The sequence below is a fragment of the Panthera onca genome, chromosome X (genome assembly GCF_046562875.1).
Source record: "Panthera onca isolate mPanOnc1 chromosome X, mPanOnc1 haplotype 2, whole genome shotgun sequence".
NCBI lineage: Eukaryota > Metazoa > Chordata > Mammalia > Carnivora > Felidae > Panthera > Panthera onca.
Window position 1 is genome coordinate 18,054,178 of NC_138357.1, and position 12,092 is coordinate 18,066,269.

General features: G+C 43.6%; 1 protein-coding gene across 7 annotated transcripts in view; it reads left to right on the forward strand.

Moving 5' to 3' along the window:
* The window catches only part of PABIR2 (PABIR family member 2), a 208,904-nt gene that overhangs the window by 1,452 nt on the left and 195,360 nt on the right, over window positions 1–12,092 (forward strand). For 3 of the 7 annotated variants that reach the window (XM_081794063.1, XM_081794058.1, XM_081794062.1), the window contains exons 1-5: window positions 3,869–4,975; window positions 7,129–7,207; window positions 11,253–11,309; window positions 11,644–11,687; window positions 11,789–11,843. In XM_081794063.1, the coding sequence (XP_081650189.1) occupies window positions 4,878–4,975; window positions 7,129–7,207; window positions 11,253–11,309; window positions 11,644–11,687; window positions 11,789–11,843 (333 nt within the window). In that variant the 5' untranslated portion in view covers window positions 3,869–4,877. Of the gene's footprint in view, window positions 1–3,867; window positions 4,976–7,128; window positions 7,208–11,252; window positions 11,310–11,643; window positions 11,688–11,788; window positions 11,844–12,092 lie in introns of those variants that run through there. The other 4 variants (XM_081794057.1, XM_081794061.1, XM_081794059.1 and 1 more) reach the window with 3 other exon arrangements.

Genomic DNA, 12,092 nt, shown 5'->3' on the forward strand with positions numbered 1-12,092 from the left:
TTAAAATAATGCAATACGTCTGGGGGGGGGGGGGAACAACCCAAGACCTGCCACCTGCTCCCAAAGTGTCCTGGTAGGCAAAACATAAGAGAACATAAGGGAAGGGAAGCAAAAATAATATAAAAACAGGGAGGGGGCCAAAGTGTCCTGGTAGGGCGCTAATCCAATTGAATCAACTGTGCAGACAAATCACTGTTTTCCATGTGGTTTCATTGTTTTTGTTTTTTTACCGTAATCATAAGTGTATATTTTTACACTAAATACCATTTATCTTCTCAAAGCTATACATATAAGAAAATGATTTGAGTTAAAGTAGAGAAGCTTGTTTGCTCAGAACAAATGTCTCAGAATTTAATATTCATCCAAATCAGTGTTTCCATTTAATAACGCTGTCATGGCTCAAACATTTTAAGAAGTGCTCTTTTAGAATTTTTCACCAGTTTAATGAGCCACGGAATACTGAAATCGTAACTCCATGCTAATAATTTTGTAAAACCATACCTTTTAAGAACCGTATAGAGAACTGGCAGAGAAGGCAAGTGAAACTACTGAAATGATAGTTATTAATTAAAATAGTCACTACATGGTATAGCACTTCAGAGTTTAAAAAATGTCTTCATATACTTGTCTCAATTGGTTCAATCATGAACCCTGCTCAGCTAATTACTGGTGAATGTAATGGGATTATCTTGAAACAGTTCATGACAAGTTAATGACATGAACGATCATAATCATTCTTCATTCATTCTGAGAACAGAATAAGAAAAACTTAATTATATTACCAGACATGAGGATGATTTGGAGTCTCCTGACGTAAGACAGGTTAACAATAGCTACCATTTTTTTACGCACTTAATTATATGCCAGGTACTGTCCTAAGCACTTATTAAAAATTTTTTTATCCATTCTGAGAGAGAGAGTGCAAGCATGTGCATGTGGGGGAGGAGCAGAGACAGAGGGAGAGAGAATCCCAAGCAGGCTCTGTGCTGACAAACGCAGGGCTCAATCCCATGAACTGTGAGATCATGATCTGGGCAAAATCAAGAGTTGGAGCCTTAACTGACTGAGCCACCCAGGCGCCCCATAAGCACTTTAAATATGTGATTGCATTTAATGCTTACAGTAATTCTGTGAGGTAGGCACTATCACAATGCCCATTTTTCAAAGGAGGAAACTGAAGCCCAGAGGAGTTACTCAAGTGACAACTGCTAAGTGGCAAAGCCAAGAGTCCTCTGCCGTTCTATTTAAGTGAAAAGACAGATGAGGTGCGTCTGGATATTTCTCTGGATACTATTTCTGTACTCATAAACACTTGATAAATCTTTTTAAATTATTTTATGAATAAATGCAAGTTTAAATAACCTGCCATTCACAGCCATCTTGTAAAGAAGGCAAGTTACTTCTATTTTACAGTCGATAAAATTCCAGAGAGATTAATGGCACATAATTAGGTAGCAGTAGAATCTGAGCTGGTACCAAGGTCTCCTGAAAGCCACTGTTAAAGTTCCCAGGGTACCTGGAAAATTTACGAAAGATGGTAGTTAAAGCTGAGTAAGTCAGGGTGGATGTCAAAGGCTGTGGTTAAATACAGAATGGGGTCAAAGCCAAATTGAATAGCAGAAAAATAGAGAGGGAGTACATGAGAAAAGAACTAGATCTTACTCCCACTCTGCTGCTCATTTTACTTTTCAAAGAGTTTGTTGATATTCGTGGCAAGTAATAAAGTTTAATAGATATATTTTGAATGAACAGACAATATCATCATGCCTAAGCATTACAGATATCTAATTTTTAAAAATCGAAGTACAATAACACTAAGACAATAGATTATAACATGACAAGGAAAGAGCAACCAAGAGACTTGCAAGAAAAGGGGTAGTAATATGAAACAAATACGTACCCAAGATGGCAGGAAGTTTTCAGCTATTACCAAAGAGGAGGAACTCTCTAACTAAAGTGTAGCTAAATGCCAGGAACCCATAGTACATGCATAAGTTAGAATGTCAAAAGGAACGAGTAGTACAAAAACAATTCTGTATACTATAGTGGCAAACACAATATTTGAAGAAATTATTTTTACTTATTCCCATTTTTATACATGATTATACCAACCTAGCTGTGTTTCATGATCAGCTCCTGCTGTTCCATAGCAATATGCCATGATCTCAGATTGCCATTTTGCTTAGATCTATACCTTGCCACTTATGCTACTCCTGTCTTTGAGTGTCCCAGTCTGCTGCCATCTGTACCAGGCCTCTTCATTATAAAAGGTGACCCACAAATATGTGATAATCAGTTGTCTAGTTTACCAGTTGTTATGGCAACTTTTAAGCAACTGCTTAACCCTTAGTTATCATAAGGGTAAGTCAGAGAAAAGTTGAGTCCAAGGCCACAGGTTACAAACACCCCAAATCTCCCAAAAGATTTCCATGAAGTGAAAGAAACTAGGTAGGCAGGAATATGTGAATTGAACCTTGAAATGATGGCCAAGGTAGCATCCATATCCTCACATGTCCTTAAGTTTCTCCTAATCGTTAAGCTTCTGAACGTTAGCAATTCTACTAAATTGTTGGACTCCTCAGAGTTAGGGACTCTGCATGTGGTCAGCGAATGACTGTTCAGTAGCTTTTGTGAACCCGAGAATGTACTTTTTTTTTTTTTTTTGAGCAGATGATGGAGTTGCTATGACCTTGAGATAAAAAGAGATAAATAAATTGATCAAAAACAGAGTTTCTAATCCAGTTGGCAGGAAGATGTAGGCAATCTAAAGGAAACTTTCCAAAAGAGCTTTAGAAACTCTGTATTACAAGGAGCAAATATTAACATTGAGGAATAAAATGATTGAGCTTGGCAGGTTTAATATGGGATAACTAAATTGAAGAGTCAGGTAAAAGTAGTTTTGCTAAATTTTGAAACCAATTTCCCAACTAGCAAATTTCCTATATTTCTTTGTATGTATGATTTTTTTTTTTTTATTTATTTTTGGGACAGAGAGAGACAGAGCATGAACGGGGGAGGGGCAGAGAGAGAGGGAGACACAGAATCGGAAACAGGCTCCAGGCTCCGAGCCGTCAGCCCAGAGCCTGACGCGGGGCTCGAACTCACAGACCGCGAGATCGTGACCTGGCTGAAGTCGGACGCTTAACCGACTGCGCCACCCAGGCGCCCCTCTTTGTATGTATGATTAACACAATACAATGCCATCTTTATCCTAGGGTCATTCAAGTAGTGAGGATTACATGAGTTAATATTTCTAAAGCTCTTATTATTGGACCTAGCACAGTAACTGCTATGTAGGTGTTTGTTAAATAAAATAATTCCAGGCCTCACACGTGCCGAATGGCTATTGTTAGGGTCTCCATAAATCCTAGAAAGAAAAAAAAAATTCTGGGTCTGCTACTTGTTCTTCAGGACTTTTCTTAACATCGTTGAAGCCTTGCAAAATGGAGATGACTCCTTGCCACTCGCCATATGAACTTTCATTATTTTTTCACTTCCGTTTTGTCTAGTGCAACCAAATGGATGATCTGAAAAAGAAATCAGCCCCTCCAAAGGCCAACAAAATCAAGGGATTTAAGAAACGAGCAGGGATCACAGAGGTCAGAGCAAACAAACTGGGAGCGAAAAAACGTGAAAACCACAAGTTTCCATTTCCCTCGAATATTGGCCCAAACTCCTCCTGAAAGATGATGCTCCAGTGTCTCCAAACTATTGGTTCTTTTCAAAATCGGGCGCCAGGGTCCCCGGGCCAATGCCATAGAGGAAGGCGCCGGGCCCCCTGGAAACGCTCCTCCCACTTTGGAGGAGGTTTGCGGGGCGGGGCTCCCACGCATGCTCCGTGCCCGCGGGCTCATTGGCGCTGCCGCCGGGCGCGTGCGCAGGACCCGATAGGTGCCCGGACGCGGAAGACTTGGCCCGGTGGAGGTTCCCGCTTCTGAAGCGTGGGAGGCGGAAGAGGCGGCAGGTTGTAGATTTTGGTCTTGGCCCCAAGGGGTTCCCCCCGGGCCATCAGAACCCAAGAGAGGAAGAGGAGGCACCGCGGCGGCGGCTGAGGGGCCGAACCCCCCACCTGTCCTCCAGGAGGGGAGGGGGGGTAGGGAGGGGATAAGCACCCCTCGCAGGGCTGAGGAGCCCCTAGGACCGGGTCCCAGAGCATGGGGGGCTGGACCGGGTCCCCGAGCATGGGGAGCTGGAGCCGTCGAGGCCGCCCGGCCAGGCCCTGCTCGACTGTCAGCTTTACGGTGGTGTTAGCACTGCCCGGGCAGCTGCGGTGTCTGTAGCCCGGCCCCACTTGAGGTCGTCGGCCGAAAGATAGCAACATGAGTTTCGCCGCTGCCTAGTTTCCTCCCCCTCCTCTTCTCCCTCTGTCCGCCTCCTTCTCCTCTTCCCCATACTTCGTCTTTTCCTTTCCCTCTCTCGTGCTCTTTTTCCTCCACCCTGCCCTCCTTCCCTTCCGTCCTCGTCCTTTCCCCATCTTCCTTTCCCGATTCTGTCCTCCTTGTACTCTGTTTTCCTGTTTTTCCATCTATCCCCTTTCCCTTCCTCTTGCTCTTTTCCCTCCATCCCTCTCTTTTCTCCATCGTCTTCCCCTTATTCTGTCACCCTCCACCACCACCTCCTCTCGCTACCGTCTCCCCTTCCTCCTCCCCTCACTCACTATCAGCCTCCCTTCCTCATCCTCATCCTCCTTCCCTCCTCCTCCTCCTCCTCTCCTGCTTTTCTCCGCCCCAGCCCCCGCCCCCAAGCCTCCGCCCCTTAGCCCCCGCCCCCAGCTGCCAGTCCCCAGCAGCTCAGTCCTGCAGTGAGAGTCTTGGGAGTCCATAGCTAAGCACCAGGAGCTGAGCACTGCCCGCTGTGCCTGCCTGCAAGTCTCCGACATGGCTCAGGAGAAAATGGAGCTGGACTTTGAGCCTGACACATCTGATGGGGGCGCCCTGAGGAGATCCAGCAGCGCTCCCCTGATCCACGGGCTCAGGTGAGCGGGGTGGGGGACGATGAATAGGGGGTTCAGGGTCTCCTCTATTCCCTGCAAGCAATCTTGCTTCCCTAAAGTGAGACTTGGAGCTCATTTGGGTTCTCCAAACTGGGGGGGGGGGGGGGGGCTTGTTTGCTTGACAGTGACTTGGGTCCCAAGGTGGAGTGAAAGTTTGACCCCAAACTCTGGGAAGCGTGGGGGAAAATGAGGCCCTCTTTACCTGGGGCTCTGTTGGCTCACTCTGAAAGGAACTACAAGGAGCTTCTGGCTCTTCTAACAGGTTGCTTACCCTGCCTAATTTACACCACTGAATGTCAGACTGAAGCCCCTGGAACTAGACTTGCAACTTGACACCTGTCTCTAAGAGCTGCTATTTCTAAGCTCGGTTTAGGAACCCTGGCATTAACAGAGCATTTACTTTAATAAATCACAATTTATCTAATAACTTGTACTCAAGTGGCGTGTTCATGTCACATTAAGTGATTCGGATTTGTCCTAATGTTTTCAGATCCCAAAACTGCCTGAAATGCATTCCAGTGAATAAAAAAAAAAAAAGGGTGTCCTGTAGCTTAGATCAGTTAAAGAAAACAATGTTTTAGAAAACAATGGGAACAATCAACCCTTGAATTTTAGTGGTAGGGTCTTGTATTGTCATGTGAATAAGTCACCAGAGGGTCTATTTTCAGGTAGAATTTTGTGATGGTGAAGGAGGTTGGCAGACCTCCTGAGCCTATTACATTTCACTCTTAGAAGTAAGACAATTCATCTTAGTAGAGAGCTAATTTGTGAGACCCTGTGGAAATGGAATTAGTCCAAAAAAGGGGATGGGAGTAGAATTAGCCAAAATCATTAATCAAGCACAGTGAAGGCAAAGAAACAGGTAATCCTTGTCTGTCAAACTGATTACAATATCTGTATTTTGGGGGGAAATGGATTTACTTATTTTCTTTTACTAAATTTTGAAACTGGGGGGAGGTTGGAGTGGCTCCTTGCTTTCCTAATGCCGTCCTCCGCTCTACATTTATTTTTGATACTATAGGAATAAATTGGTCTTTGGGGTTGTCTTTTAAAATCTGGTAAGCAAAAGCAGTTGCTAGGGGGTCGGGGCCATCCCACTGACCTGCATTTAGACTGTTGTAGAAATAATGCACTGTTTTTTGAATCAGGATCTAAGTAAATACTTGCAAGGTAGCATGATGTGACAGAAGCAGGGGTGAGGAGACTAGGCCTCATCCCAATTTTCTCCCTGATTGTGGTCATGAGTGTCAGTTTTCTCATTCAAAATTTAGGAGAGCTGGATTAGGTGATTTCAGCGGTCCCTTGGAACCCAATTCAGTTCAGCCCTGAAAATCCTTCTTGCCCTCTTATTATGGGCATGGCACTCTGCTAGGCAGTGCGGGGAGATTGTGCAAAGATGAACAAAAGACCTCTGCCCAAGGAGTTTGAGACACACGCACACTTTTCTTTAATAAAAGGTAAAGTGGGTATCTCAAGAAGAATCTCATTTCCCATTGTGCTCTTTGGACTCAAAGGAGGGATGATTGCGTCAGGTTTGTGTATTGAAGAGAGGCTTCACAGAGGGCACTGCATGGAAATGGGTGCTCAAGAAGAGGAAGGATTTGGGCCGATGGTGGTGGTGGGGTGGGGGGGGGAGACAGAAGAGACAACATGAACAAAACCCCAGGTACGTTTATTTAGCTGCGCAGCGGGTTCAAAGGTAGAACATATTTAGGGCAGTAGTGGGAGAGGTGCTAACTGGGCTCATACTGTAGAACAGGGCCCGGCCCTTCTCACCGTCATGGCGCACACAGAAAGCAGCAACACGTTTAGGTGCTCTGGGGTAAACAGATGAGGCTGCTCTTGTCTGGTGGGAACCGGTTTGGGGGCGTGGGCTCTGGCCAGAGGCAGCTGGAAGCAACCAGTCTGGAGCTCCGCCCCATACCTCTCCTAGCTGCCCCCCAAGCACTGAGGAGATCAGTATCTGGGTAGACCTGTGATCCACAGCAAGCCACTAGGAAGGCCGGTGAGGAGTTTATTCATTGTTTGGAGTGAGGAGCCATCGAAGATTCATTGTTAACTGGAGAGTGGGCGTTAATACAGTTGAAGGATGTCTTAAAGGAAAAGACATTAATCATTTTATTTTTATTTTTTAGTGATCTTTCTCAGGTTTTTCAACCTTACACATTTAGAACTCGGAGGAATAGTACAACGATTATGAGCCGTCATACCCTGGTAAGTATAGAAGTAAGTATTTTTAGTGGTATGGATTGGGGAAAATACTTCCAGACGTAGTTCGTTCTTAAGATGATGTGCTATGTACCATCGTTCACTAAAGAAAAAAAATAATTTTACCTATCTTGCTCATGCTGTGGCCCTTGTCAGCTTTTGGTGCAAAACAGAGATCTGCTTAAGACTTTTTTCTTGGCTGTGGGACTTTGTGTTTTTAAAAATTGTTCGTTGTTTTTTTTGTCACTGCTTGCATGATGGTTATGAGGGAAGTCAGGATTAACTTCTAAATATAGCTGAGAAAAATGGTCTTTATTTATCCCAGGAAGCAAAAAATTGTTTAGACATTAGCCGAGTATTTCTGACACTTACCTGTTGGACAGTGCTATGTATCCAAAGTGAAATCTCCTTTAAAATGCGTGTATTTATATTCTCGGTAGAGTTGCTAATTGTGACTGTTCTAAATAGCCTGAGCTGTCAGGGGTCACCCTATTAGTTGGACGCATTGGGAGAGATTATGATGAGGTTTTTAATATAGTAGCACTTCACATGTGGAGCCCACTTAGCCAGTAGCTGCATCACTCTGAAAGACATCTGAGATGTAAGCAAACAGACCTCTGAATGGCCGCACTAGATTTCCATAGTCTGTGCACAAAGGTTCATCAGTTTGTTTACAGGAGAGCCTCTGACCTCCAAATCATCTAAAATTATGCACAATCATAATAAGCTTCCAACTCAGTAGTGTGTGAGAAGCAGCAAATCAAAAGAGGTGCATTCGGGCTTAAGGTATACTAATAGCTGCTAGCAGAGGAGGAGAGGGGAAAACTGAAAAGCAGACCGGTTTTTAACAACGCAGTCTGTGGCTTAGCATAAGGGCTAAGAGCCTGTTAATGGTCCCTGAGGGTCTCACTGGCACTGAACTGTAAAATACTTGATGTTCTTAAGGATACCTGGGTCACTAACCTTTTTTCAAATTGTAGTGTACCATACCCTGTGCCTTCATGGTATTCTACATGTTACCGAGTCCTTTCACATTTCTAATCCTCATAGCCACCCCCTGCGAAGTAGGCAGGGCCAAAGATGTCCTTACCAGTTCAAAGAGGCAGCAGCTAAGACTCAGCTGATAGAAATGACTTGCTCAGAATCACACAATTGCTAAGTGGCAGAGCTGGGATTAGAATAGAGATAGGTCAAGGCCATTCTGGTTGGTAAAATCTGTTTAAGAAAGGAGAAATAAAATACACTTTTAAGGAAGATTTCCAGCTGAAGTGGCTAGAAATACTTAAAAGGGGGAAATGTTAGCTGTCTGGAGGTTTGATTCACCTCACCTTCTTCCCCGAGGATACTGGAAAATAGAACGGCTTCATTTCGCCCTGTAGATGAGAAATGTTTCTGCTTGTTACACAGCCATGCTCCCGATATCAGTAGTATAGCAAAGAAGGGAAAATGAATTTGCCTCTGTACACTTGACTTTGCTCTTTTCTAAGATGTGAAAATTCTTATCAACTCTGTCTTGATTCCTCTCTCCCTACTCCCTGACAGATACGTTTTGCTCTGGCTGCACTAAAATGCCTATTTCGCTGAAGGGGCCACGTTGGTTCACTTCTCTTTGTGGATCCTTACGTTGTCCTTCCCTCCATCCCCTTCTCCTTTTGAGCTTCCTGGTTTGGGATGCCTTCCGGAGCACCCTTCGGGTACTTCGGTCATCGGATGGGTTATACCACGTGTGTTCAATCACAGTGTCCTCTATAAATCTTAATACGCTTACCCACCTCTCGGATTGACCTGCAAAAAGCAAGGTGTTGAATGAAATGGAAAGGAGCGACGCAAGATCTGCAGGAGGTGTCTGTGCAGGATCTGACAACTGATTAGGTGTAAACGCAAGGGGAAGGAGGACTCCAGGGGACTGAACTTTTATTTCTTAGCGGCCAGGGGAAAAGCGCTGCCTTTATTATGAGTAGGGAAATTTCAAGGAATTGGTCATCTGAAGGGCCAGGAGATAAATTCTGGGCATGTTGGGCCCAAGGTGCCTGCCACTTACTCTGCACTGTTCTCCGAAGCAATATTCTAATTAAAAATTGCGAGCTTCCTAGACCTTTCACTTTCAGTGGCTGACCCTTCTCTGTGAAGGCAGACGGTCATCTTGTATAAACGTCAGCTTTCTTGCTCTTAAGATGTCGTTACCTTCACATGTGATGTTTTCTCCAATGGTTCCTAGATTTTCTGTCTCTTGTCACTTTGCTTGGTCTGTTGTCTCCTCTCTAGTCCCCTCCTCCCTGGCTTTTTCGCTCCTGCCTTCTTCTCCTGACTCACACATTGAATATCTGGAACACAAACTTGTCTTTTTCCCTACGTCTCTCTTTGTTTTCCCTTGACCCCTCCGAGCTTCTACAAAGCCTAATCTACACCCAGCTGCCTCCAGCTCCTTGTTTCCCAATTTCTTGCCAGCTACTCGACCAGTTTGTGATCTCACTGCTCCTACCACCATGCTATTAAAAAACTTCTTGCAAAAATCACCAGTGCCCAGTGGCAGGGGCCTCTTTCCTTCTCCTACTTAGGCTCTTCGCTTTACTTAACACCATTAACAGCACCTCCTTGAAGTGCTTGGCTTTCTTCTCAGTTGGTACATTGCTCTTGTTTCTGGTACAAGACCCAGCATTTCTCCTCCCTGTCTTCCTTTTGGGTCTTCCTTCTAGTTCTTAGTTGACAAGTTGTACATTCTATAGATGCAGCATCTACATTTCTGACTTCCTCTGCTGTCAGCTTTTTGCACTCTTTACTTTGGCTTTCCTGATGATTTCGTTGCCCCTGGGGTTTCTTTTGTTCTCTGCCACGTCCATGTTCTCTGCCACGATATCCTGTTAGTGTTTCCTGCCTTAGAGACTTGCCTCGTGGCCCAGTGCTTTTCAAATGGCCTTATTAAGAGTTTAGTGGTAAACACGTGTTATTTTTATAAGTGGAAAAAAAACACTTTTGCAAAGGATTTTATTTGTAAAGTTTTTCTATTTTCAGAGCCTAGGAGAGGAAAGAGAAAGAGAAAAGGGTGGGTACTGAAGAGATATCCTTTGAGGTCAAATCATATTTCAGTGTCTAACTTTTAAAAATGGCACCTGGATTAGCTTTTGCCTAAAAAACTTGGAACAGTTTATCACCCTTTTATTCTACTCACTACATTAGGGTTTTTAGAAGTTTTAATAGGATAGGGCCTCTCGTAACTGGATTGTTGTCTTATTTGTCTTACAGCATTACAAATTTGTTTGCGTTTCATTAGGGAGTAAATAGCAGTTGTTTAGATTATGGCTATTAGAACTCCGGAAGGTCTCTTGAGATGAATTCTACCTTTCATTCTGGGATCAGATTGTGTTTATTTTGAAGGAACATGATTTGGCCCCCAGGTCATTTTAGCCTTGTGTTGTCAAAAAATGATGCTCTAAGGGAAAGGAATGGTTATTTGAAAAATACACATTGCCGTCCACGTTGATTTTTTCTTAACTAGTAAGGTTTGTGGTGTATATTCTAGCACAGTGGTATATGTAGTGGTAGTGACCAAATTTTAGAAGTGATTTAGAGCATACAAACAAAATCTTCCTATTGCAGATTTGAAGTGTTTTCGATAAACACTAATCATAGACAAAATACTATACTGGGCTTCTTTGCCTATCTTCCTCCATGGGTGCATTGGTGTTAAAAATGACTACAAGTTTTTTCTTTCCCTTCTTACCTAGTTCTTTATTTTAGATAAGTCGGGTAATGGATATTTCTAAGGCCTGGAATCTTTTTTTACATGAACGTACACAGCTCTGCATTCATTTGGGAAAAGTGTTAAAGTCAGTGCCTGTCTTGCGACAGATGGTGCTTTGAGGTTGGACACCTGGTGTACTTTCCAAAAACCGAGTGTCCTGCCTCTGGTGCATTAATGTTCAGTGATCTAAAGAGCTAGATCTCTGAGAAGAATGTGAAATCTTATTTGGGGGGAGGTTGGACACTGGTACTGACAGCAGACACTGCTTTGTGATTCAGAAAGTAGTAAGTGTTTACTTTTCCTTTCCAGTTGCTGTCGTCGTCACCAAATCGCGTTCCTAGTAGCAGACTGCATCAGATCAAAAGGGTAAATTCTACTTCCTAGCTCAGCTGCAGTTGTCTGAATCTTCCATTTGGATTTTATTTTCATTCTGAAGATGTAGATATTAAAAATGAGCCCACTCTGGGTGGCCATAGACAGATGCAAATTCTTCTGAGTGTGCGTGCAGGTGAAACACAGATGTGGCCTGGGTGACAGTCTTAGCATGTGCTGCTGTACTGTAATTATGTCAAAGACGGTAGAAAAGTCTTTTATTTGTTTATTTTTTGGTAGAAAGAAGTCTTTTAAATTGTACTTTGAAGTAGAGAACTGTGTGGATGTGGGTAAATACTGTGTTTTCAGCATGTGCTTGTCTTTGTAGGAGGAAGGCATGGATATGATGAACAGAGAAACTGCACACGAACGGTTAGTGCTTCACAAAGAACAGAGCAGTGCTTCACAAGAGCAGAGCCTAATGTATGTCTTGCTTCTGAGCACTGACGGCCTCTCATTTTTATTTGTTTTAGGGAAGTGCAGACAGCAATGCAGATCAGCCAGTCATGGGACGAGAGCTTGAGCCTGGTAAAGTTCTCACATGTTTGCTTGGTTTTGATTTTTTGGAAACCTTTATGTCATTCATTGGCTTCATTAATTTTTTTCAGACACTTCTGTCTCCCCCATTTCCAAATTTGTATTCGGTTTTTGATCTCTGCTTTTCCGCCAGGATATTAGATTGCAACTGTTTAGTGTCTGTGCATTTCTATTCTAAAAGTGTAGGCGTGTTTGAGTAGTAAAGAAGAACTGCGATGGGCTGAATTGTGAATTACAAGG